Source organism: Python bivittatus, unplaced genomic scaffold, assembly GCF_059951505.1.
Source record: "Python bivittatus isolate LINGU-HERP-01145 unplaced genomic scaffold, Pbiv_v1 ctg000220_np1212, whole genome shotgun sequence".
Lineage (NCBI taxonomy): Eukaryota > Metazoa > Chordata > Lepidosauria > Squamata > Pythonidae > Python > Python bivittatus.
In genome coordinates, this window is record NW_028277048.1 from 25,616,594 (window position 1) to 25,638,565 (window position 21,972).

General features: G+C 40.7%; 1 protein-coding gene across 1 annotated transcript; it reads right to left on the reverse strand.

The window, feature by feature from the left end:
• Nucleotides 1-7,681: 7,681 nt before the first annotated feature.
• On the reverse strand, nt 7,682-14,281 carry LOC103050540 (thiol S-methyltransferase TMT1A-like). Its single transcript, XM_088138193.1, has 2 exons — nt 13,648-14,281; nt 7,682-10,674 (listed from the first exon to the last, which is right to left on the reverse strand). Exons 1-2 carry the CDS (start codon nt 14,137-14,139, stop codon nt 10,438-10,440), a joined length of 729 nt encoding a protein of 242 aa, XP_087994319.1. The 5' UTR covers nt 14,140-14,281; the 3' UTR covers nt 7,682-10,437.
• Nucleotides 14,282-21,972: the final 7,691 nt, after the last annotated feature.

Consider the following 21,972-nt stretch of genomic DNA (forward strand, 5'->3'; position numbering starts at 1 on the left):
ACCTGGAGAACCAGAATAGGCAGTCTGGAAGAATAACAAATAAATATAGGGAAGGGAAGTGAGAATTCACAGTGCAACTACTGCTATGTCCAATGAGCAGGGCAAGAATATAATTCCTTATTTTTTTAATGAACTCTTTTCCTTTAAAATTTCTCTTCTCACTGAAATCAATAGGAAGAAAATTGATAAGGCAGAATTTATTTAATTTACTGTATGCGTTATCTTTTATGTTCAGATTTTCAAAGTATGCGTTTAACATGCACGCAGAAACCCAATCTCCTGGCAGGTGGATTGAGGCCAGAGAAAAGTAAGTGGCTAGAGCTGGATCTGTTGAGAGAACAAGGTTCTTCACATTTGTGATCATTGACTTCACTCCCATTGAAACCAGTGACACGGAAGAGGCACCACTGTAATGTGAAGCTGGAACCAGCCTTGTTTGCCTTTCAGCCGTAGAGTGAAGCACAAAATAACATATTTGCTCTGATATCTGTTGGGGGGGGGGAGCTTTTGTGGCGATTTTAACCGCATTAACTGCTAAACCACGTGACCTGTTCGGTCATCGTTTCAGAGATATTTCCTTATCTAAACAGAGACAAAAGGACGAAACAGAAGTGGGAGTGTGAGCAACTTACGACTTGCTGCTGGCTTTCCCGTTGACTTTGCTTTTGGGAAGATGGCAGGGAGCATCAGAAATCTTCCTCCCTCCCTTCCTTTCCACATATAGTATAGGCTTGCGCCATTTGCCCTCCCCTCATGACCCTCAGGTGGGCCCCATGAAGCCTCCTCCTCGACTGACCTGCGGAACTGCCCGCCACTTTGCTGGAGGGAGGTGGAACAAAGGGAGCTGTGGGCTGTCGGAAAAACTGCACACTCACTCACACCCACTCCCCATTCTGCTGTGTCCCCAAGGGACCCCTCCCTCGAGGGAGGAAGAGGCTCACCCACTGACCACCGGAGCCACCCGGCCAGCCCTACCTCACCAGCAGGCATCCAAGTCGCTCCCTCAACGCCCACAGCCGTTAAGAGATTTCACATTTTGGCCTCATTTCCAAAGCAGCCAATCGTCACTCATCCGTTGGGCCTTCTGCCAGCCGATTGGGCACAGGGGACAGAGGGAGGTGGGAAAGAGGTCAGGGATACACCCATGATGATCATGTGACCTGGGCTGACCACAGTTGTGCAGCAGCACAGCAGTGCTGAAGCAGCCACAAATTTCCTAAATTTCTTTATAAAACTTTATTTAATTTCCACAAAGAATTAAATGTATAAAAACAAAAAACAAAAGAAGGGAATAAAGAAGAAGAGGGTCAGAAAAGAGAAAGAAAATTAAGGTGCAGAAAATAAAAAGTAAAGGAAAAAAACTCCTGGTGACCCTGAGTTTCTCCTATACCACCCCCCTCTGCAGGGAGGCCAGACTCATGTGATTGGTCTGCCCCCGGCGCCTGATGGACCCGTCAGGGTTTCAGAGGGAGCTGGGGGATATTCCCATGGATCTGCTGTACGGTCCAGCGGAGGCCTTGGCTGCTGCCTGGAATAGGGAGGTGGCCGGGGCCTTGGACAGGATCGCACCTATGCGACCTCTTGCCACATCAGCCCCGACACTCCCCGTGGTTTATGGAGGAGTTGAGGGTGCTGAAGAGGGTTAAGAGACGTCTAGAGCGCCGCTGGAGGAAAACAAAGACCAAATCTGACCGAACACAGATTAGAGCCACTATCAAGGCCTACCTTGTGGCAATAAGAGCGGCGAAGCGCTACTACTTCTCTGCCCTTATCGCATCCGCAGAATGCCACCTGGCGGCCCTGTTTAGGATCACTAGGTCCCTCCTTGGTAAGGGGGATGTGGGGGTTCATTTGCAAGGCCGTGTGGAGGAATTTTCAGAGCATCTGCAGGAGAAAGTCACTCAGATTCGTTCCAAGTTAGACTCTGAAGGTGGGGCAGGGTCTGGGAAGATACCGGGGGACTCTTCTTACCCAGTTATCTGGGAACGGTTTGAGCCTGTTGCTCCCGAGGAAGTGGACAGGATCCTGGGGACTGTGAAGGCCACCACTTGCCATCTTGAGCCATGCCCCTCCTGGCTGGTGAAAGCAGCTCGGGAGGTGACGTGGTTGGATCCAGGCAATGTTTACTACATCCTTGCAGGAGGGAGTGTTTCCAGCTGCTTTGGTGCCTCCTCAAGAAACCCTCCCTGGATCCTACTGTGGTGGACAATTTTCGTCCAGTCTCCCACCTCCCCTTTTTGGGGAAGGTGGTTGAGAAAGTGGTGGCATCACAGCTCCAAAGGGTTCTGGAGGAAATGGATTATCTGGATCCCTTCCAGTCAGGGTTCAGGCCCGGATATGGAACGGAAACGGCATTGGTCGCACTTATGGATGACCTCTGGCGGGAGCGGGATGGTGGAAGTGCGACCATCCTTGCTCTCCTTGATCTCTCAGCAGCTTTTGATACCGTGGACCATGGTATCCTGTTGGGATGGCTCAGGGAATTGGGGGTGGGCAGCACGGTCTTGTGCTGGTTCACCTCCTTTCTTCGGGGCCGGTCCCAGTCGGTGGTGATAGGGAGCAAGAGGTCCCATCCTCGGCCCCTCTTTTGTGGGGTGCCGCAGGGTTCGGTTCTCTCTCCGCTCTTTTTCAACATCTACATGAAACCGCTGGGCGAGATCATCCGTCATCATGGGATGAGCTATCATCAGTATGCTGATGATACGCAGCTATACATCTCCATCCCTGGTGAAGTAAGTGATGCTGTGGCCGCCCTTTCGCAGTGCCTGGAGGCTGTAAGGGTCTGGATGGGGAACAACAGGCTGAACCCTGGTAAGACAGAGTGGCTGCGGGTTAATGGCTCCTCTGTATCCGGGACTTTGTCATCTTTGGTGCTGGATGGGGTGGCACTGCCCCAGACAGACCCAGTGTGTAATCTGGGGGTCCTCCTAGACTCACGGCTCCTGCTTGAAGAGCAGGTGGCAGCCGTGGCAAGGAGGGCCTTTGCACAACTTCGGGTTGTGCATTAGTTACGCCCTTTCCTGGATCGGGATGCCCTTCGAACAGTCACTCATGCCCTTGTTATCTCCCAGATAGACTACTGCAATGCGCTCTACATGGGGCTACCCTTGAAGAGTATCCGGAAGCTACAGCTGGTCCAGAATGCAGCTGCGTGGGCTATTGTTGGAGCCCCAAGGAGGGCCCATGTAACACCTCTGCTCCACAAGCTGCATTGGGTGCCAGTTTGCTTCCGGGTCCAATTCAAGGTGTTGGTTATCACCTTTAGAGCCTTACATGGCATGGGACCAGGTTACCTAAGGGACCGCCTATCCCCTATGACTTCAACCCATCCCACCCGATCACACAGAGACAGCATGCTTCCGACCCCCTCAGTAAAAGAACTCCGTCTAGCGGGGTCCAGAAGGCGGGCCTTCTCTGCGGTAGCCCCCGGTCTTTGGAACATTCTGCCCCTGGAGGTGCAATTGGCCCCCTCACTCCTGGCTTTCCGAAGGGCCTTGAAGACCTGGTTCTGCCACTTGGCCTAGGGTGGGGAGGGAATACCTCAAGCGTGGGGATGGATTCAGCCTCAGATTTTTCATCTTCTTGGACTCTCCTTCCCCTTCTTAGTAATGCTTTTAACTGATGTTTTATGTATTTATATATATTTATGTTTTTAATGTTTGTTGTGAGTCGCCCAGAGTTCCCCCATTGGGGGGAGATGGGCGGTTGAGAAATTTAATAAATAAAATAAATAAAATTTTAAAAAAGGATAACTTCTGACTTTCTTTGTTGCAGGCACAAATATATAATACATTCAACTTTTAACTCTAATGCATGAACTAATACAAAGTATTTCTACAGTCATAAAAAATATCAGTCTTCAAATCCCAAAGTTAAATTTGCATTTCTTTCAGTTTCAAGCAAAATGTCCAAAAGCAGTTTCCAAACAGAAACAAAGCCAGTGAAAGTCTTTTCTTTAATCAAAGTAGTCAGTTTGTCCCTCTCTGCCAGCTCCATTAACTTCACTGTCCATTCTCCAGTTGTAAGTGTTCGTGGGACCTTCCATTTCTGCACGTATAAAAATCTCACTGTTGTAAAGAAATAAAATCCCATGTTTCCTTTCAATCTGTTAATCCAACCTACCCGAAAGAAAAACCTCTGGTTTCAATTGTACATCCATTTTTAAAATTCTCTGAATCAAAATACGTATCATATCCCAATATTTCTTAGCCCTCTTCAAGTCTACCAAAGGTGGCTAAAAGTAACTTCATGTTGATTGTGTTTACAACATAATTTGACATTCCCTTATGCGTCTTAGATAGCTTGTCCGGTGTAAAATATCAACAATACATCATTTTATAAAAATTCTCTTTAAGATTGTAGTTAAGTGTAAATTTCAATCCTTTACGCCACATATTCTCTCACTGATCAAGCATTATATTGCATCCATTTTTTTTTTTTTGCCCACTTAAGCATAGAGTCTTTAACATATTCATCTTCCATATTCATTTTCAACAAAAGTTATACATGTTGGCAATAACATGTTAATCTTTGGTACAAAAAGCTAACTCAAAGTCAGTTTTCTGATAGGTAAAATCATAATTCTCATTCAATTTGAATCTTTCTAACAACTGGGCATAGATAAACCATTGGCAGGTATGATCTTCCAATTCCAGTTCTTCCCTCATCTTCAGTTTAGGCTCTTCTTCAGAAAAAGTCAGTAAATCTGCATATGTCAACCATGTTTAACTATCATTTCTCTTCTATAAAAAGCTTCTTGAGGTAACAACCATAAAAGCATTTTGGGAGACAATCTTGCTTTATATCTATTCCAAAGTCTCAGTATGGCACATCTTTTATTAGATGATTTTTAAAAGCAATATTAACCACTTTATTGTACCATAAATAACCATGCCACTGAAATCTTAAACCATGTCCTTCTAACTCCAATAACCTCCTGTTTCTCAAAGTCACCCATTCTTTCATCCACACCAAACAACAAGCATCCAAATACAATTTTAAACCAGGAAGACCTCACCTCTTCCCACCTCTTTCTTTAGCATCTTGTAACAATTTATATTTTATTCTTGGTGTTTTACCTTGCCATACAAACTTAGAAATATCTTTTTGCCATTGCAGTCTCCCAGCAAACACCAATTTTCATAGGAAAAAGATATCAGTTGGTCTATAAGAGGTTTAAAAAATTCCCTTTATCCTCATTTGCTACATACAGCCCAAGAATTATAGACTGGATTCCTTGCATCTCACCTTCCAGTGCAAGATAACTACCATATCCATCAGATAATAAAAGCTGTGGTTTTAAATGTGGGTTAATATATAAAATAACTCCATTGGTCTTTTTCAAATTTGCTGATATGAATTCTTCGCCCAAGACTATATATAGTCTTATATATCAAATATTTTCCATCTTTTTTTCTGATTTGTGTTTCTTGTAAACACATCACATCCTGATTTAATTTTCTCAAATCACAAAAGATCTTTTCCTTTTGGGGGGGGCGTTTGCCCCATTAATATTCCATGTTAGGTATCTGTCATCCATAATTAAGGAAATAGTCCTTCAAATTCTTTGGCTGTGTCTCCCATCTCCACAACCTGTGTTCTAACGTCTTCTTCTGACTGTTGCTGTTTTGTGTATCCTTCTCCACCATGTCAGTTGGTTCCTGGTCCAATCAGATCGATATAAATGGAACTGAATGAAGGAATGAACTGATTCAAAGAAGAGCAACCAAAGATGGAAGGAGTATACTGAGATTCTGTACAGTAGAGGTTTCAACTTCCAGGATACCTTACAAGATATTCTCTACTTCCAAAAAACCTCTAGTATTAGAAGATGACGTTAGATCGGTACTCCAATCATTACCAAGTTGGGAAGTTACAGGAATTGAGATAATAAGGCAAGGAACAGAAGAAGAATCAATAATGGTTCCAACCACACCATGTCAATACATCTGGAGAATTGCATAGAGGCCAGCAGATTGCACAAGGTCAGTCCAGATATCAATACCCAAGAAGGAGACTTAACACAGTCTGCAAAAATGGGACTAGGACGAAATAGAAAGAATATCAAATCAATGGCAAGCAGTACAGCAACCAGCCTTACAACTGTCAATGAAGATAGTGAGGTGGTGGGTAACATCTGCCATTGGTTACCCACAGTAAAGGAACCATCAAGAAACATGCCACAGACTAGCACAGGGTAGAAAAGCAATTAAGACTTTGAAAAAGAGATTCAAGTGCTTTGATGTGTCTACACCTACAAAAGTCAGAATGGTTCAGGCAGTGGCTTTCCCTGTGGCATCTATGGAAGTGCATGTTAGAAGCAGGATAGAACTAATTTTGACATTATTGAATGTTGATGTTGGAACAGACTCCTGATAATAGCATATGCAGCCAAGAAAACAAGCAAATGAATCATAGAACAAATCAATCTAGAGTTTTCACTTGAGGCACAATTGACCAAACTCAAATTATCATATTCCTGATACATTATGCAAAGACCTAGCTATCTTAAGAAATATATAATCCTGTGAAAGGTAGAAGAAAAGTTCTAGTCAAATTCAGAATTAGCTGGATCTGCTGTGAAAATGTAAAAAAAAAAAGTATTTCAATCTGTACATGCCTACCTTAATCCTAAATATCATTAGATTATTATCTAAGGTATAATTTGGTATCTGTGAAATTAAAGACAATTAAGTAGACATCAATAGAAATAGAGAGTGATTATAATTCAGTATCTATTGCTTTGGGTCTGCATATGTGGCTATTTTGAATCAACTATTTGGTGAATAGTCAGCACTCCCTAAATGGTCCCTCAGATATGGTGATTAATTGTCCATAGGCACTGCTTGGGAACTGGTATCATATAACGCAGAGATATATCTTATGTTGTTTCTTCCTTGCAGGCATCATGCTGTAGTTAGCAACTTGTAATTTTTTCATGCTGAGGGGAAAGGTACTACGGTGAGGGCATGTAAAGGTGTAATTTTGGAAACCTGAAATCTCCAGCGGCCATCAAGATTTGCCTGAGGCATTCTGATAACTTTCTACATACATACTCTGCTTTCCGATCAAAGAGGCTCTACCTCCCTGGATGTTGCACATTCTGTTATGCTGCCAGCAAGCTAAACAATCCCCAACCCTTAATATAGAATATTAATATAGAAGAAAAGTTCTAGTCAAATTCAGAATTAGCTGGACCTGCTGTAATATATATATATAGTATTTCAATCTGTACATGCCTACCTTAATCCTAAATATCATTAGATTATTATCTAAGGTATAATTTGGTATCTGTGAAATTAGACAATTAAGTAGACATAAATAGAAATAGAGAGTGATTATAATTCAGTATCTGTTGCTTCGGGTCTGCATATGTGGCTATTTTGAATCAACTATTTGGTGAATAGTCAGCACTCTCTAAATGGTCCCTCAGATATGGTGATTAATTGTCCATAGGCACTGCTTGGGAACTGGTATCATATAACGCAGAGATATATCTTGTATTGTTTCTTCCTTGCAGGCAGCATGCTATAGTTAGCAACTTGTAATTTTTGGATGCTCTTAGAGAAATAAATTCTAAATGAGCAGTTAGTTAACGTCATACCTAGGGAAAAGGGTAGGAACTAAACTGAAAGTAATTTGTCAGCCTTACTAGGTAGACCAGATAGGAAACACAACCAGATGAGCTAATTCTACTTTATTGTAAGGCTACATTAACAGAATCGTGCAAGTCTGATAGTAAAAGTTAAATACACAATGGTTCGAGTTCACTACACAATACTACTTATATGATATTATACAATAATACTGTTATGGCTTACATACAAATTAGACTTATGGACAGGCCTTGGGAACTGAACTCGTTCTTAAACTGGGGAATACCTGTATTGCTTAAGCATGCCATTCCCACTTGAAATGTTTTCTTTAGAAACAGAATACCATACAGTTTAAGCAAATGCATTTAGATGCTATACGCTTGTCCTGTGATTGACCTGCACTTTTCAGTTAACACTTGGAAGAGAGGCTGCTTAAACAAGCTAGTTCTTCCTATTTCCTCTTGCAAGTTGAGAGGTAACAAACTTTTTGCTCTAACCCCAGTGAGATCATTATTTCCCTCTTTTGTCCTAGCAGGCAACAAAAGGGGGAGAGAGAGGTTGCAGGGCTATAACAGCTGCTCAACGAAAGCAACCCCTTTGTGAATCAAATTCCAGAGACCGTCTCTGCCATTTGGGCTCCTCATGGCAATTGGGGAAGGACCGCTGGTGCTCTAAGGTAACGGGGACCATTTACATAAACATGATGCTGTTTGTTTCAGTCCGGGCATCTCCTTTAATGTCCTCCTCCTTTGGTATCCATCCTACAAGTTAGCCCGCAACACAAGAATTTCAGAAAGCAACACTATATATCCAATAGATATATTCATTCATTTATATAATTCTCCGGTATTAAAACAGTAGTTCAGCTTTCTAATGTCAGGGCCCAATAGTATCCTAATATAAGTATGCATGACTGAGAGTTCCAAGGCCTCATTCCTTGATCTGTGAGAAAGACGGGACACCTCAAGGACAATGAGTTTATTCTCCCTCATTGTCAGGTATAAACAGTCTATCATAAAGCACCCTTTGTAGGGTCTTCACACTCAGGATTTAGGAGTTCCTCAGAAAATCGTTATCTTACCATTGTTACCAAGGAAGAGTCTATTTTAGCAGCTAGTGGTATTAGTGTGTGTGTTGTGTACACTACATCTATGTAATCTATATTTTATTTTATTTTATTTTATTTTATTTTATTTTCTTATTTTTTGATTCATCCGTCACATTTATATAGCTGCCCATGTCACATAAAGTGACTCTGGGTGGCATACAACAATTAAATAAAATAACAAGTGAATAAAAGCAAGCATTCTAAAAAGATTAAAAAGTTTTTAAAATAAAAACATTATCACAAATTTTTAAAAAATTAGATTTTAAAATATGCAAGCCCCACGGGGAGAGCAGAATATCAATTACAGTGGAGCTATCTAAGAATGTCTCCGGTTCCCAAAGGCCCCCATGCCTGATGACACAACTTATAATCTATATACTGTATACTCATTTGCCCCAGAGCAGAGAGTCCTGTGACTAACTGCATTCAACAAAATGATCGTTTGGATCCTCTCCAGTTGTTTTTGCAAGTTCTGCCTGACTGGACTGAGGGTGAAGGTACTAGCGTGAGGGCATGTAAAGCTGTAATTTTGGAAACCTGAAATCTCCAGCGGCCATCAAGATTTCCCTGAGGCATTCTGATAACTTTCTACATACATACTCTGCTTTCCGATCAAAGAGGCTCTACCTCCCTGGATGTTGCACATTCTGTTATGCTGCCAGCAAGCTAAACAATCCCCAACCCTTAATATAGAATAACTGTGGCTAGGTTTTGAACAACACTGAATACGGTTGGATGGATGGATGTTAGGTTATTTTAACCTACTTTTATGTTAGTGTTTTAGCTGTATGTCTTAGCTTTAGTTAAATAACATTGTTTCTCAGCACAGTTTACCCTGGAAATAATAGTGATAATCATATTCTCTACTATTTTTTTTAGCTTGTGTTTTATATTCATCCTTCCTCTTTTAGTTCTAAACAGTTTGTTAATTCTTTTGTTCTATATCCCTCTGGGCCAAAATATATTTTGAATCTGAAAAAGCACTGGGGTGAGGACATAGAAAGCTGTGATTGTGGAAACCTGGAATCTCCCAGTGGCCATCAGGACTTCCCCCAGTGGGCAGCAACAGGGTGGGGTGGTACTGAAGGAATCTGCCAGATTATTCCCCCCAAAAGTTTCTAGAGACGTGGTAGCGCCGGGTTAAGGTCTAACAACACGCCTCTTCTCAGTGCCCACTTCAAGTGATTACTGAGGATCAGGGTCTTCCACGGGTAAGTCACATGGTCTACAATCTGCTTCCGAATAGAAGCTTACTGTGGGACCTGGTGTTTGCATTTGGTTCAGTGTATGGAAAAAGTCATGAGTCAAGGTTCACTGGAGAGCAAAAAAACCCTTTACTTTTTTAGCGAAAATGAAAAGAATCGTAAGGAAATAATCATAAGGAAAGCAAGGTACTAATGCTAACACAGAGGGAGGCTCACGTGCAGGACAGGGTAATGCCATGGAAAAGTGGCCAATTAGACTTTTTTTTTTTTGAGATGGCCTCTGAGAGTAGGATGGACTTTTTCTTTTATATTAATTGTTAAACTTATTATTTGCCCTCCCTCCAAACCTAATCCAAGATATCATTTAGTTTTATTGTGGCCTGAACGTTTAGGAGCCTTTCTCTAGCTTGAATAATCATATAGAATAGAGGAAGCGTTTTTCTTATTGCAACATCGGCATTGTTACTGTTAATTCCTTGAACTCAGTCATCTGATTTTAAGAGAAAGATGCTCTCTCCTTATGGAACAATTACTTCACGGCATATCCATAAATATGGGGACGAACTATACTAATGTTCAATGGGCCCACGATGTGTTGCAAGTTCAGTCTAGAAAACTCTGCATTCTCCAAATCCTTCCAAGTCTCTTTTACCAAGGAGCACCCATCTCCCAGATATCTCCAAGTGGGGTCACAGATTTGTTGCCAGAAGTAGGTCCAGGTGGATCGGTCAGCCGCTACATGTTCAATGAAATAGAATGCACCGCCCTAGAAAAAGTAAAACAACACAAAAAGAAATCATATGGACATGAAGCAATAATTAAGTACACAGACACAAAACAAAGCTGGAATGTAATTTTGCCATTAAGCATTTGTAGGAGATTCCAGTTCTAGGAAGACTGCAAAACTGGTGTTTTTTGTTTAAGGATGCTGAAGCAGTTGAACCAGTTAAATAGATTTCTATACATCAAAATTACAGTTTGAGTAGACACTATGAAGCAGAGATGGTATATTGAGTAAATACTATGAAGAAAGCCATTCTATCCATTGCTGATGCTAGAAAGAGACAGATATTCGACTACATTTAAAGGACAAACAAGATGTAACATATCTAACAAATTATATTTGGATAGCCCAACCCTACTCCTTTGTTCTCTTAACTCTTTCCCTCCTAAAAGTACCTCTTTTTTATCCTGAATATCCAGTTAGGCTTCGGGGAATTACTCTAGATACCATTATGATGGGAGAAGAAAAATGCTTTTCTATTAACTACTTGTACAGGTGCACAATTTTAATTGTTCCCCTGCTTTCCTTTTATTCTATATTAAAAAGTATCAAATATTGGAGCTTCTCCTTTTAAGGGCGTGGTTGATATTATTATTATTTTTAAGGGTGTTTTTTCCCCTTTTTCTTTTTTAAACAATATAATGGAGATTTTGGCAGTAAGCTAAAAAAAATTATACTTTTTATATGATAAAATGTCAGCCCTGCAAGGTAGTCCAGCCAAGAAGCACTCCCAGCAGTACTAACTCTAACTTTATGGTAAGATTACATTAACAAAATCTTGCTAGTCTGAAAGTACATGAAAAGCATTTACAGTCTAAGAAACTAGGGGTCCTTTCTGAGACATTTGCCACGTCCCCATTGCTTCTGCAGACTCAGCTGCCTCTTGTCTGACTGTTGTCTACTCTGTGGCTCTTCCTCCTGCCTCCCAAGGTCATTCCCACATACCATTACATAAAAATAATACACTCTGCTTTATATTGTATTTTACTAATGTTATTTTGAGCAATAATTGTATAACCTTATTAACTGTTTATTCACAGAAAATATTTTTGGAAAATACACCTTTGTTTTAAATAAAAGGATTATAGTAAGACTAAAAAAATAAAACAAGCACAGAGAACTGTCAGTGTACTTTTTAAAAGAGGGAAATGAATATATATCTTTATTTGTATATGCTCTCTTCTTGTTAAATAAAGTTTTAACTGTTTAAAAAAAAATCTGGAGCTGGCAAATGCAAGAAAAAAACATGCACAACCATGGAGCAGGTCATACCTTTGCATTCTGCTCATGCGAATTTTGAATTTGCGACCCAGAAGGGGACGATGGGAGTATAAATAATGAATACTGAGAAGAAGGCTTCAATAATGCATAGGGATTTTTATCAACCTTGCATCAAGAAGAGTAAAAGAAAGAAGTTGTGTGATACCATAGCATCATCATACTATAGAGAGGCCAAAAAAGCCCCGCTTATAGCATCTTGCAACTAATTTGCTGACCTGCTTTGAATCTGAGCAGCCAGCTCCCACCATAGATTTCAGATCACTCTGATGAGGACACAACTCTGCAACAGCTAAGCCCACTGACTCAAAAACAGGAGAGCACAGAAGTGCCAAACTTCAGGAACGGCACACTGAGAGTAAGAGGTTACTTAGGAGTTGGGGCTCTCGTATAGCGATACGCCCTGATCCTGACTGGGTTCAGAGGAAACCTGGAACTTCTGGCCTTGTACCTTTTCCTGAAGACAGAAAACAGAGCACTGGAATACTGTGAGCCCTGCGACCAGACCTCATTCTTGCTCTCCCAGATTGACATGGTTGTGGCTATACTTGGTAATCTCTTATCACTACTCCTCTGGACTCTGACCACTGATTTTCGGTTTCTTGGCTTGATTTTGGGTGACTCTTGACCATGTTTGCCTGATTTCTAAATAGTAAGTGGACTTCGAAAAGGAGGCCCTGGACTATACTTTTATCACACTCCCATGAGAAACTTCTGTGAGCAAATCATGAGACAGGCGTGAGACTTCTGTATCTTCTTCAGATGATCCTGAAGACACTAGAAGGGCCCTTTTTAAACCAACGGCTGCTCTGATAGTGATAAATTTCCATGCAGACTTTAATAACACACAGCAGCGTATATTAAAATGAGGCTGAGGACGTGCTAGAGAAGCAGCAACAAAGCTGAACAAACAATATGTTTCTTTAGAGGTAAACTAGGGAGTTGGAGGAATACCCTCCTAGGAACAATATCTGACTTTTAGTCATATTGCAGGGTTTGGAACAACTCCACTATTCCTCTAGGGAAGATAAGGTTGCCTTTCCCGCTTGATTATTGTTTGATTGCAGAAGGCAGCCAGAGAATACCTACTTCTCCATCTGTGGAGATGACTGCTACTTTTCTCTGTAGAGCAGAACATGTAGGGTCTGGATACTTTCTTTCTCAAACTGCGTAATGTAGAGCACCCCAAAGCTGGCCAAGACCACATACTATCCCCAGCCTCCCTATTGTGCCCCTCAGCACCAGAAGAACACAATTTTGGAATTCTGCAGGGAAATGCTTTTCATTGCTTGGAGATTATTTTAACTTTTCAGTCTGGCTTACAGCACTAGTATTTTCTGGAGATTAGCTCCAAGGACCAACCGGGATCTTATTTCAGCCCAGTCTAGGCCAGAAGGTTGCTGCCATTTACTAACATGAACGCTGTGCACGTAGTCATTAAGGTGGTTGTACACGCTCTGAAAATGATTCAGAAACGCATGGGGGTGTGAGCCTAAAAAGGCTGTGGCTGCTTTAAGGAGGAATCTCATTAAGTTTACGCCTGAAATGGGGAAGAGCAGAGAGGTGCTGTTTTTGTGAGAGCTAAAGCCCTTTCTCAGAGCAGGCCCAGCCCTTGAACCCCTTATTCAGTGGTCTGGTCAGACCAGACTTCATTCCCCCTCTCGCCCTCCGACTTACTGGTCTGAGCACTCTCAGAACTTCCTTTAAGGCAGCCTTGACGTTGGCCACAGAGCAAAGCAGCAGCGTGCCAACTACCACATCTACAGAGCTGTCAGGCACAGAAGAGAGGTCCTCGGCGGAGGCCACCACAAAGTTCTCAAACTCGAGGTGCGTGTCCTTCGCCATGCTCTCCAGCAGGAATTTTTCAAAGTTGGGATTGTAGTCCACGCAGGTTACCCGAGAGCCTGAGGGGTAAAACTCGAAGTTGGCTCCTGTGCCTACGCCAATCTCTAGGAGGCGGAGCTTTCCTGAGGAATCCGCAAAGTCCTTCATGTTCCTGAACAACGTCTCCTTTTCCTTGTGCAGTTTTTCATTGTAGGATTTAGTTAAACTCTTCATGAGATGTGGGAAAAATTTTTTACAAATAGGATCCCATAAGCCCAGGTAGGAAAGCAGAGAGACGGGCAGCACAAGAAGTTGCAGGCATCGCTGCAAGAGAAAAATCAGCATCGTCAACGGACTTGGAAGAGAAAACTTCTCGAACGTCGTTGCAGCCAACCTGCGCGGGCCCTCAGCTTTTTGCCTCGAACGCAGTACTGTAATCCCCGTTCCGCTCGCGGCGTTTCATAAGCTAACTCGCTACATCCGGTTAGCGTCGAGTCTAGCTGTGTCTTAAAGCCACAGCGACTTTTTTAGTCACTTGTTGAAAAAAAGGGCTAGTGGGAGTTGCGAAAGGCAATTTCCAACATTGAATCTGGTTATATTTAAACTTGTTCAGGTAACACACTGGCCCCAAATAGTGTGTAGTGTTGCCAGGTGTTGAGGCAAATCCACAAGAGACTTTTTTGATACATTTTTTTAATGTTTCCATTTCTGAGGAAATGTCAGGAAGCAAACGTTTATGAAAAGAAACTAGGCATCTTCAACATCAATAGCCTCCCCAAATTGTTACTGCAGGATTTTTTGAGAAACTCCTGAAAGTGGAAATAGCATGAAAGTCATTTCAGGATTAATGAAGCTGGAGCTGTGCCCAAACATACAGTGACCGAACTTTCTTAGAAAAAAATGACAGACCTGAAAAAGGGGCAAATCTGAAATTGTTTATGTTTATAACTTTGCTTTACAAACGAAAATTCAAGAGCAAATAAAGAAAATAAATAATTAGATAAATCTAAAGGACATCTTTCTTAATGAAGGAGTCTCCTTTATAATAAAGGATGTGTGGTCACTGTAAAAGTCGTCTTGCAAATATTTATTTATTTATTATTTATATTTCATATTTAGACACCGCCCATCTCACTCTATTTTTGGATAGAGAAACTGGGAAAAGGGGGGTGCAGAGGACGGTTGCAGGAAAGATTAGAAAAAAAAGAAATTGGACTGATATTCTGTGAATGTTTTCTGGAGTGCTAGGCATTCCATTATTATTTTATTATGAAAATATTTTGTCTAGAACAATTGTGTAGAACAATTAGTTTAAGGAAAATCAGAAGTGGCAAAGTACAATACACTACCAGGATCTCTCTCTCTCTCTCTCTCTCTCTCTCTCTCTCTCTCTCTAGGTTGTTCATTAAATACTTGTAAATGTAAGATAATTAACGAGTTGAGTTTGGAATGAACCTGTTGTGAGAAGAAGCAAATTTATTTGAATGTACTCACTGACCATTTTCAGTCACACTAAAATAATTTTTTTTAAGGCACAACCCAGTTGGAAATAACATCCAAAAATGCAATGTTTGGACAATGAACTGCTGGACTTCATCAAGCAAATATCAAGTAATCCACAAGAATCAGTTCTGATTGAAGCAGGATATAAATGTCATAGATAGATAGATAGATAGATAGATAGATAGATAGATAGATAGAAGGCAGTTAAAGGTAGGCACGTGATGTGATCCATCCTTGTGGAGACACCTTGTGGTTGTTTTGTAATTGTCTAAAGCATTCTGCATTCCACGTCTTTCCAAGTTTAATGCTCTTGTCTCCAAAAAGGTGGGTTTTGCTGACACACTCCCTCTTTATCCTGCCACCGCATCCAGTCCTGGCATCTGGGGGAGAAGGGTGGCAGAAAGGGGGGGAGACACATCATATCTCCCTAATTCTAAGAGCCCTTCTAGCTTCTAATGTATTAAGAACCCATTATGCGTGTTGAGGCCTTCGGAGACTGGCTGAAACCTTTCTGGGTATGTCAACTGTTGGTCAAAAAAAGTGCTACCACCCTCTTGATATGAAATTCCATTAGGTGACTTTGGATGAATTTGGTCTTGCTCAGCCAGATCTAGCTCATAAGGATGTTGTGAAAAGAAAATGGAGAGAAAGGGGAGAGAGACCTACAGGAGAAGCACATAAAACAGTATTTGTATTTTTGTAATTGAGGATGTAAAGTCTAGATACTTCAGTGAGGAATGACATCAGACATGATCCAAGAAAAGCGACACCAGAGCAGTTCCAAACGGTGTTTGACGCCCTACCAGATGTCTTTTAATAGTAGACTGGAAGGTGGCATCTGATTTCGATTGCCTCATCTTGTGTTTTGTAGGACAGCCATGACACAGTTGCATTTGTTTGCCTATATTTTGGGAATGACCTATGGATGGTTCACAGGCCACAGCATCCAGAACGATTTAATAGCTGGACATTATTTTCCTGGATTAAAATTCACACATAGATAGATAGATAGATAGATAGATAGATAGATAGATAGATAGATAGATAGATAGATAGATGATATAGGGATGGACGGATGGATGGACGGACAGACAGATAGATAGATAGATAGATAGATAGATAGATAGATAGATAGATAGATAGATAGATCTGTGTATGTTATGAGAGCGATTAAAGTGCTGGACCAGGAGCAGGGAGACTAGTCCTCCTTTAGGCACAGAAACCGGGTGGGTGACTTTGCGCCAGTCACACTCTCTCAGCCCAAGACTGGAAAGTTGAGGAATATCTACCAAGCTATGCTGGATCAACATAGTAGATTATGGTCCATAATCTTCGATGAAGAAGTGTTCATCCTGAAGTGGATTTACTTACAGCATTTCCTTCTGGTTGTTGCTGCCGCCTCTACGTGCATATACTCTTCTAGTCTGTCAATGAAGATAGTTTGGAAATCGCTATCAGAGAGGAAAGGAAGCTTCCTTTCCATAATCGCACAGTCTAGTATTCCTGTCAGCAGGCCACCTTGTTATAAGAAGTATGTTTAGTTTTTTATTAATAAGCATCAGTAGCCTTAAAATAACCAACTTTGGGGTGAATTAAAATGGAGTTAGTTGATTAAAACAAGCATGAACAATTTCATTTCGTTTGATGTGGCTTATAAATCACCTGGAGAACCAGAATAGGCAGCCTGGAAGAATAACAAATAAATATAGGGAAGGGAAGTGAGAATTCACAGTGCAACTACTGCTATGTCCAATGAGCAGGGCAAGAATATAATTCCTTATTTTTTTAATGAACTCTTTTCCTTTAAAATTTCTCTTCTCACTGAAGTCAATAGGGAGAAAATTGATAAGGCAGAATTTATTTAATTTACTGTATGCGTTATCTTTTATGTTCAGATTTTCAAAGTATGCGTTTAACATGCACGCAGAAACCCAATCTCCTGGCAGGTGGATTGAGGCCAGAGAAAAGTAAGTGGCTAGAGCTGGATCTGTTGAGAGAACAAGGTTCTTCACATCACTTTGTTTTGTGACCATTGACTTCACTCCCATGGAAACCAATGGCACGGAAGAGGCACCACTGTAATGTGAACCTGGAACCAGCCTTGTCTGCCTTTCAGCCGTAGAGTGAATCATGATTAACAGGAATAGTGTTGGCTGCTAATGAGAAGGAACGAATAACATTTAATCCAAGAGAAGAGGGTAAAACAAGATGGATGTACCTTTTTATTGCAAATTCCAAAGTAAAAAGATGTACAGTACAAAGGAAATCGAATAAATCAGATGCTGTTCTTTCAACCTATGTTGTTACTTTTAAAATTTATGTTATCTTTTCCCCTGCTCCTCCCTTCCCCCAAATACCATTCTCCCATTTGCTGTTGTTATCTTAAACCAAGCAAACCTATAGGCTGGGGTTTAAAGATGTGGGCAATAAATACATTAGTGAGATGGGGTAAGAATCAGAATGCAGCAAAAAATAATGTATTTGCTCTGATATCTGTTGGGGGGGGGGAAAAGCTTTTGTGGAGATTTTAGCAGCATTAATGATACCATCTCATATTTTCCCCTTAATCCATGGTTCTGTCAATACACATCTAGAACAGACTTTCAATGTGAACCTCAGAAAAGCATTTGAACAGATGTGAATTAAATTGAGCCTCACAACACCCCTGTGAGGTAGGTAATTACCCGTTTTACAGATGGGTAAAACTGAGGCACGCAGAGAGGTTAGGTAATTTGTCCAAGATCAATCTATCATTCAGTCATTCATTCACACAAAGCTGAAAACAGAAATCACTAGAGTTCAGTTAGGGAATATCAAACTCTAATACCTGAAAAAGACGTTTTCACATTCTTTTACAAAATCACTCTCTCAACATGCCCTCTAGCTCTCTCATTTTCTCTTCCCCACACACCTCCACATCTCAAATACACACACATATACCTCCCTATATAAATGCAACATGCAAGATATGAGAAATTTTTGGATAGATGCATATTTAATGTGACACAGTTTAATGTGACACAATTCTAGTAGACGTGGAAATCTCCCATCCACTTCATCCCGAATTTCTCTCCATCAAAATTTTCCAATCTAGTTTAACACCAATGTTAAATAGAAATAGTCTCTTCTTCATTGGTAAATAGAAACTCTTTAAAAATAATACTTTGTATTCTGGAGAGTGGCTGAGTGGACTCTTCATATTGATTAACTGCCCTTTTAAAACGGTTCCATGTGTGCTATTTTTCCTAAATGGGGATCATGATAGTTCTGGTGAACTTTGAACCAGTGAACACTTATTTTGCTATTAGCGCACCTTCTGCAATGTCCAGTGCATACTGATTCCTTGTAAAGAGTGTTAACAAAACATTTATTCAGTGCTCCTTTCACAGACACAGTACAGTACTTGCATTCTGTGTCGGTGAAGTTCTTATTGTAGGTATAATGGTGAACTTTGGAAAGAAGAATAGGACAAAAGAAATAGAACAAATCATAGTACGGACGGGAAAAAGAGACCTGCAGGCATGTGTGCTACACATTCATAGAAAACAGGCCTGTTTCAAAGCAAATGTCAGTTCTCAGCAATTTTACAGAGATACACCCAAAAGTAATTATATGCAAAAAAGTTGTTGCATGGTTATATTCCTCTTAGAGGGACAACGTACATAAGCCTCACGCAATTCTTCCCATAGTTTGATTCCCAACTAAAGTACTGATGACGAAACAGGCACTGCAGCAACGCAGCATATAGAGTTGTTTGTTGACAGAGATGATCTCCACATAGGAGAAGTAGCACAGAAGAAATTTTCTTTTCTGCCCACGTAATACAAGTGTTCAAAGAGAGCAAGTGGTCCAGGAACAGCCTCCCTTGGGAGGCTTATTAAAAACATAATACCTAGTTTTCCTTTGCTCTTAATTCCTAGCAAAGCGAGTGCATAAAGCCAGGGTGTCTCATCTCAGCCCTTCAAATGGAAAGCTTTGAAGAAAAAGCTGATTGGAACAAAGAATTTAAGTGTAAGACATAGGCACACTGCTGCCATTCACTGGATGGATTCAGAACTGCGCAAGTCGAAGCCTGGGTGTCCACTGACACACACACACAGCTAACGCCCTAGCACATACTGTTTCTGGAGAGTGGGTTACTAGCGCACAAAAGTCAGTGAGAGGAGAAAAGGCATGAAACAAAGAGAGTACTGCAGAACTACCCATTTCCTGTGCCAGGGTACGTGCAGTATCAACCTGAGAACCTTCTGTATGGGAAAGAGTGATTGTTATGTTGCGAAACAACAGGGCTTTCTTGTGGGGACGCGATTGAAAGAGCGGACCTGTCTTAGCAGATAAGGGCGTTTACACGCTAGTGCACGAAACTGAGGTTCTTAATGTCATTAGAGAGCAGATAGTCTTTCAAGCTAATTTTATTATGATCTTCATCAACATAGTATTTAAACCCTTCCTGTTAATAACCTTTTCCTAAACAAAAACCAGCTTGGTACTATTCTCTTCATTCCCACCCATCCCAGGAGGTGATTGTGGACTTTCAGACATTTTAACAATTTTTTTCATGACTAACCACGGGACATGCTTCAAAGCCACATCAACACCAAAGCATTTGAAGGGAAAATATACGCAAACCCAGGAACCATGTATATCGCTTTTTCAAACAGAGGTATGTACACACTGAAAACACTTTGTACCATGAAATATAGTGTGGACACCCCACCCCCCAGCTGCCTATGGGAGGCTGCATTTTCTTAATATATATATCTAATTACTCTGTTGCCAAATACTGGTTGCCAGGAGACAGTAAAAGAGACATCAAAAACTCAGCCCAAGAAAATATTCGCACTGGGTCAAATCTGGCCCAGTTCATTATACCTGAATGTACCCTGTATGACAGGAAATGTTGTAGCTGAGTAACAAAGTTCAGTCCTTTGTTTTCCAGTCTGCCCCAGTCTTTCTAGTCCTTCCCTTTCCTCTCCTGGATTTTTAAGCATCAAGACCATTAAGGTTTGTAGGATAACAATAACAGCAATGGTTTCCATCAGTTTTTCATCAAAGCATTATAGTCAAAAACTATAGTCAATCCAATCTGGCCACTTCTAAATGCTTAATAATTGCCCATAATATCCACTGGAAAAAAGAGTACTCATTATACTGTAAATTCTTGGTCTTACTGGCTTATTCCTAACATCTGCTCCTACATTTTTTTTTTTTTACAGTTAGCGTCAAAGAAACTTTTTTAAGTTCACAAAGTGAACTATCACAAAGATCAAACCAATATCTTGGTAAAATAAGACTGGGGATACTTATTTTGTTTTTTGTTTTAGATTTTTATCCCACTTTTTTTTCATATACAGTTCAAGGTGGCAAACGTACCTAATACTCCTTCCTCCTCCTATTTTCCCCACAACAACCACCCTGTGAGGTGAGTTGGGCTGAGAGAGAGCGACTGGCCCAAAGTCACCAGCTGGTTTTTCATGCCTAAGGCGTTCTTTGGTGTATGGGGCTACGTAGCTTTTCAAATATGTGATGTTTTATTGGTTAACAATTGGAATAACTTTCTAAACCAAGTAATAATTAGGAAGATCCTTGTTTGTCCATCTAAGCTAGTATTGTCCAGTTTGGTTGGCAGTACCTTTCCCAAGGTCTCAGGCAGAAAAGGGTCCTTCCCATAATTTCCTATATGTCTTCTTCAATTGAACCAAGAATTGAACCAGGACCTTCTGCATACATACATAGCAATGTGCATTGCTATTGAATCATGGACCTTTCCCAAGGACAATAATATTCAGATTTTCTCCCCTGGTTGGTTGCCTGCTCTTGCAGTAATGCTGAAAACAAATTAAAAACCCAGACAGATTTGTGGAAACCTCAATAACTGTCTCAGGATTAATTCAGTGTACGATTCCTACGCGTTTGCCCTTTATCAGAAAATTCAAACAGGAAGACCAAATGCAAGATGATATCGGCTACATTATTTTATGTCTTTACAAAACAAAAGATAAAAAAGAGCAGTACTGTAAATTAAAAACGTTTCGGTTTAATTTCCCATAGGTAGGAGAATACCCCCCACTTTAGCTATCTAAGCTATGGAAAACTGATTCATCAGGAAACTGCTAATCTGACGAGTGGTATAATTATTTGCATTGGAGTAAGATTTCTTTTACTGATGCCTACTAACCAGAGAACTTAGCTATGGCTCTTCTGGCTGTTTGTGTTCTGTGTTTTAACAATGCGCCGAATTCTTAGCTACCAAAGATAGGTGGTTTGCCAGCTGTGCCACTTACCAAAGAAGCCTGCAAGTGTGAATAGGCACATTTCTCATTTAAGTGCCAACCTAGGCAAGTGTGATTTAGTCTATTATTGCATCCTCTCCTTTGATACCCAAGTATCAAAAGTCTGTTTATTCTTGAACAAAATCCACTGATAAAGATGGGAACATATTAGACCCTCACCCATCAGACATTTTATATTCTAGAGTTCTCTCCCCTTTATACAAAATCTTGTTTTGCTTTTGCTTTGCTTGGTTTCATTAATAATTTATACATACCAAAGTTAGCTGCAGATAATTCAGTGTGACTGAATTATGGGTGTCGTCACATAAAGAATCGAAACATTCACAGCTCTTAAACCACCATGAACCCATTAAATAATTATTTTTAAAAATATTTTAGACAT

What these genes read in the sequence shown, in the direction of transcription:
- LOC103050540 (XM_088138193.1), bottom strand. Translation starts at nt 14,139, where the DNA reads ATGCTGATTTTTCTCTTGCAGCGATGCCTGCAACTTCTTGTGCTGCCC. An exon ending in TTCTGAGAGTGCTCAGACCA is followed by an intron (nt 10,675 to 13,647) that starts GTAAGTCGGAGG and finishes TACTTTTTCTAG; the next exon opens with GGCGGTGCATTCTATTTCAT.